This window comes from Pygoscelis adeliae, unplaced genomic scaffold (assembly GCF_000699105.1).
Source record: "Pygoscelis adeliae isolate BGI_AS28 unplaced genomic scaffold, ASM69910v1 Scaffold286, whole genome shotgun sequence".
In the NCBI taxonomy this organism is placed as follows: Eukaryota; Metazoa; Chordata; class Aves; order Sphenisciformes; family Spheniscidae; genus Pygoscelis; species Pygoscelis adeliae.
In genome coordinates, this window is record NW_008825076.1 from 4649821 (window position 1) to 4655103 (window position 5283).

Here is a 5283-nt window from a genome sequence, read left to right on the forward strand (position 1 = left end):
AATATCCACCTTTTCATCGTGTGTTCTTCCCTCAATCATTTCAGGAGGCAGGTAGTCAAGTGTTCCACAGAGAGTTGTTCTCCTGAAGAAAAGTCTAAGTTGATTACTTACTGATTATGGCAATTATAAGACCCACTTCAAGAGCCAGATAGAAGCTAATGCTGGCAATCATCTGTACCTCAGTGCAGTCTACCCTGGATAGACTCGGCACCACCAGAACACCTGGTAAAGAAGTTCCAGCAGTAAGTTTTCTACTTTTGCTTTAAAGCATCTCAGTCACTGCATTCAGTCTTATCCTTCCTTTTTTCATCCCATTTGCTAGATCAAATGTAGTCTGACTTCATCAGGTGCAATGCAAACTAATTAAGGAAATGTCTTAAGTATGTTGCTAGCGTGATGTTTGAACACAAGCACTGGTCTGTCATCTCAGGGACCACTATAACCCTACAACAGTACACCAGCCTTCTTCACTTGTTTCAGGTTCAGCAAGTTTTGAACTATGCAAGTTGAAAAAACAGGATAACAACATTCCCTCTCTGCTACACCAGTTGACTAGTAAGACCTTTGCTGCAGTGGCCCAGTTCTTAAAGGATTTTTCCCAGTATTTTAGGAAGTTGACATTTACCTCCATTCCACAACACTAAGTGTGACAAGAAAGCTAACATTTTCACTACAGAAGTATTTCACTGCATAAATATATATTGCATTCTCACCTAGAAGATGGAGCATGCACAGACCATCCAAAGTCAGCAATTTTTAATTCTCCATTTGAGCCAAGCAGCAAGTTTTCTGGCTTGATGTCTCGGTGAATCACATTCTTTGAATGACAGTATGACAGCGCATCTGCTAGTTCTGTGATGTACTGTATTTAGAAAAAGAATAAATCTTTAAAGTATAAAGACATTGTCACTTTAGCTAATCTGGCTACAGTGTAGCCTTTTCTAGGCATAATCAATAGTTTAAGTTAGAGCAATTATTCCTTAAACCCTTGAAGTCTGGCAATACAGGCTCTGCCTGAAGTGACCAAGCACTTGCAATATATAACAATGTTCAGCATTGCTTAATTAGTGCTGTGCAGTTATTTGTCTTCCCAACTTATTCCTTCTTACAAGCGCACAAGCAAACTAGCATCTAAGGAATCTCAGTTTCACATAACAGAATACAGAACTTTTCTCTGAAGAGCTAGCTTTATGCTGCAGATATTCCAGATATGAAGACCAAGTAATGTATAAGAAGCTAGAACAACCTACAGTAGCAGTTCTTTGCTCATCAAACTTGGTAAGCTTCTGAAGTTCTTTGTAGACTTCTCCACGAGGTGCATACTCTAGAATAAGGTAGACTCTTGTAACATCATGGAAGTAGCCATATAATCTGAGAATGTTGGGGTGCCTGCAAAAAGATTTAAGTTTTCTTCTGAACAAGGTATTTGCCCATGTAACTTTCTCTTTCCTGCCTTCCCCTTTTCAAGCAAGCATAGGAACTTCAACATCTTGTAAGTGTTCCTTCGGCTTACAACATACCCATTAGGTGAGCTTCATAGCAGATGGATGGTATTTATTAAAGCAGCAGCTTAGACTCCCTACTAGCAAGCAGCTAGCCAAGAGTTTGGCTAATTCATATCTTCTTGAACATACCTTTCTACAGCAGCTGGAAGAGTGGATTATCATTGAAGGTGCCAATTCCTATGGGTTCTGGAATTTAAGCTTAAACACTTTAAACACTTTCTGTGAAACAACTAATTTCTTCAGCAAGTTGGGCTTATTTTCCAGGAAACAGAATACCAGAAACAAGCTTGTACTCTTGAGAAATTGCAGTTACCCACAGACAAGGGTTTGGGTTTTTTTGGTAACAGGAAGACCTGTTACCAGTGGTTACTTCATTGCAAGCTAGACAAAGGTAAATCTTGGTGCAGAAAGACAAGAATCCTAACTAGCAATTTCAAGGTGTCACATGTTTAAAAAGAAACTTCTCTTTTCTTCAAGAGGGTATGTTACCATAAACAAGGTTACTTTGTTTACTTGAACACAAATGAAACAAAGAGTGTAACTGGTCACTAAACTTTACCTAAGATGAGACTGTATTTCAACTTCTCTTCGTAGTTGATGTTCTACACCAGCTTCCTCCAGTTGCGTTTTAAAGAGCACTTTCAGTGCAAGAATAAATTTACTCTGCTTTTCACGTGCCAGGTACACATTTCCAAATTTTCCTTTCCCCAGAGGACGACCAATTTCAAAATCGTCAAGAGACCACTGCCGTCTGCAAGAGGAAAGATAGTTACAAAAGCTAGATACTTGTGTGGGCTTTGACTCCCAGATTTACAATCAATAATGTTCCTGTTCAACAGACACTTAGTGATCTGAGCTAGATTTTAGTCTTTAAGAGAACACCAAGAGGATAAAATACACACTGAGACTTTTCAAAAGAAAGTTCTGAAAGCTGGTCTCTTCCTTCCTAGAACTTACGCACAGAGATACTAACATCAACCACACTACTACAAAGCAAAAACTCTGTATACCAGGCCAGGCTCATTTCAATACACTTAATACAGATGTACTTACTAGTGCATGTCAGAACTGCACCGTTTAAGGTAACCGTACTACAAATCTAACTTCATCCCCCAGCCTCTCACACATATGAAGGAGGCTTTGTTTTCACATGTACATCTTGTGATTGGAGCAGTGGCTATCAGTGTTCTCTCGTGGGAAGAGCTATTACTCATTTATCCAGAAGTTTTCTTTAGATTACAGGAAGTCCTTGTTCCTGAGAATTATCAGGTTGAAGTAAACTTGCCTAGAGTTTCATATGTTGTCTCTGAAGTGTAGGGCCACTCATCTCCACAACGGAGGGGCTCAAGTAGCCTTCAGCTTAGCTGCAACTTAGTTGCAGCATAAAGTCCTAGAAGTTAAAAACAAGCCTAATCCAACAGGACTCAGTTAGCTAAAACAATTTAGGCATGCAACTTACTTTTTAGTCTCTTCATTTTTCTTTTTAGTAGTCTCTTCATTTCTCTGTTTAGAGGCGTTTTCTGCTTCAGAATTTTTTGCTATGTATAGAGAAGTAGATCAGCTTTATGAACCAGACCCATGAACAAACATTCATGTGGGAGCAAATCTAACCTTCGTGCAGTATCTGCAACAGTTCTTAGAATACATTCAATGGCATTTTAAACCTAGTGTAGCTTACTACTGGCAAAGCAGCATAGCAGTTATTAGTGCTATCAAAATGTAATTTTAAAAGCTTTCTTAAAATCAAAAAACCCCATTAAGCTTCCCCCCCCCCAAAGAATACAGTATTATTGTGTATAGGAGATTAGCATGAATACTGAAAAAACTGTGATGTGTGAATGCCGATTACATTAGTTCATAGCTGACCAGTGAGCATCTGGAAATTTTTCAACACCCATATTGGCTCTAAATGAGTAATCCTGGCAACAAGGGTAGTGCAGTAACATCTAAGCTGTGGTATGTGCTGCTATTCTGTCTCTGGGCACAACCACATACTTCTCTACAGGACTGTTTCACATCAGCAGCAGCTTTAAGTTTTCTGCATTGCACTCTGCTTCATAGAATAGAAGCATCCCAAGTGTCACAACTGTATAAATACATGTACGTGATCTTCAGAATTACCAGGTACTGGAGCCTGTTGAGGTTTTTCATTGCTCTTGCTTGGAACCTGAGGCCTAGCAGTCAGTTGGACCAGAAAATTTGGTCGGGGCTGCTGCGTTGTCTGGCTATTAGACAGTTTTTGGTTTGACAGTACAGATTTTTGTGATTGCACAGGAACTCGCTGGGCAAAGTTTGAAGGACACAGAACACGTTGTGCTTGAACTCCACTGTTCAGTAACCGGCTCTGGGCAGAATGCTGAGACACAGGGACACGTTTTGGGCCATCCCCAATGGGATTAGCAATCTGCAAAAAAAAAAATTATATATTAATTGTAGAATAGCATAATATAACCTTTATGGCCCCATTCAGTAGAGCAGAAAAAAACCACAAAGCACATTAACAGGAGATGTTAAGGTATTCTGATATTATGTTTTAACAACAAAAACATTCTTAAATTCCTACATTGTAGAAACCTGGTGACTACTTCTTGGCAACAGCATGCTTATTTACAGCTAGCAGAAGAACTTTTCCACACACATCTGAAGAATATCAGCCAGAGGTGGCAAGACAGCAGATCCTTACTATAAAAACATACATTGCTCCCTTTAATGCTCTTCATCTTGATACACCTTGCACTGCAACGGGAGTTCAGCAGAACAAAGCAAGTTTATTTAGTAAGGTTCAGCTACCTACTGTTAATCTTTTGCTTCCAGTAAGGGAAGGTAGTTTAGGCTTATATTTAAGAAATTCTTATTTGTTTTAGCATAGTTTGCCTACAATTAAGGTCAAATGCTAACGATTAGGCTTCTTACATTTTTTTTGCCCTCTAATGCAACAATTTGTATTTCTTTCTTCCCCTAGATATTATTTAGTCTTCTGGTTCCATTCACTGAAAATAACGTATCAACGGCTCGATTAAGAAGTTTTGCTTATGCTATTCCAAAACCTTAACAAGACCTCTTTGTTCTTAAGTTAAAATAATGAGAAACTGTTTGTGTTTCTATATACAAAAATATGTAGTCAGGGTGATCTTGAGTACTCCTGCACGGGCATAAGAATAGTGACGTTAACACGACACTTGCTTTTGGAAGCTGTATCTGGGATAAGTTGCCAACACACGTTTGCACTCTCTTTAAGTGATCTTAGATTATACTTAAAATATGAGGATGATTTTCCAATTCGAGTATGAAATATCAGCAATTAAAAGAAGTAAGCCTCAGACAGAGTTCTCTCCAGGAGAAGGCCATTGAAAGATCAAGTCGGCAATTGTTTCCTGTGCACAGAAAGCTTCGGTTCAAGACAGTTTTCCCCCTTTTTGTTACTTAGCACAGTTAACAATAATTACCACAGACAACTTGAAGCCTGTAGCTATTGTGTGATCAGGAGAAATACACCCATCAACCTACTAAGTCACCTACTTTCATAGCACGACTAGGGTATCCGGAACGGTTCTCTTTCACACTCTTGTCCATAGTGCCCGAGGAGAAGAGCCGCATATAGCTTAGCCTACGGATGAGACGTAGAGAAGAGGGGTCACTTCCACAGAAAACACCTCGCCTCGGAGCTCTTCTTCACAAACGCGCGCCCCTTCGAACGCCGGGAGCCCCCGAGGCAGGGCCGGGCCAGGGCCGGCCGTCCCGCCGCAGCGCACCGCCTCGCGCTCCTGCCCCGCGACCA

The 5283-nt window shown here is 40.1% G+C and overlaps 1 protein-coding gene across 1 annotated transcript in view; it reads right to left on the minus strand.

Annotated features, from left to right (window-relative positions):
- The window catches only part of AURKA (aurora kinase A), a 5993-nt gene extending 915 nt beyond the window's left edge, over window positions 1–5078 (minus strand). The window contains exons 1-7 of the mRNA XM_009326767.1: window positions 5025–5078; window positions 3627–3909; window positions 2965–3043; window positions 2065–2256; window positions 1251–1389; window positions 714–862; window positions 1–82 (exon numbers count right to left, since the gene is read on the minus strand). The exon at window positions 1–82 is cut by the window's left edge and continues 93 nt beyond it. Of these exons, the coding sequence (XP_009325042.1) occupies window positions 1–82; window positions 714–862; window positions 1251–1389; window positions 2065–2256; window positions 2965–3043; window positions 3627–3909; window positions 5025–5078 (978 nt within the window). The remainder of the gene's footprint in view (window positions 83–713; window positions 863–1250; window positions 1390–2064; window positions 2257–2964; window positions 3044–3626; window positions 3910–5024) is intronic.
- Between the last annotated feature and the right edge of the window lie 205 nt (window positions 5079–5283).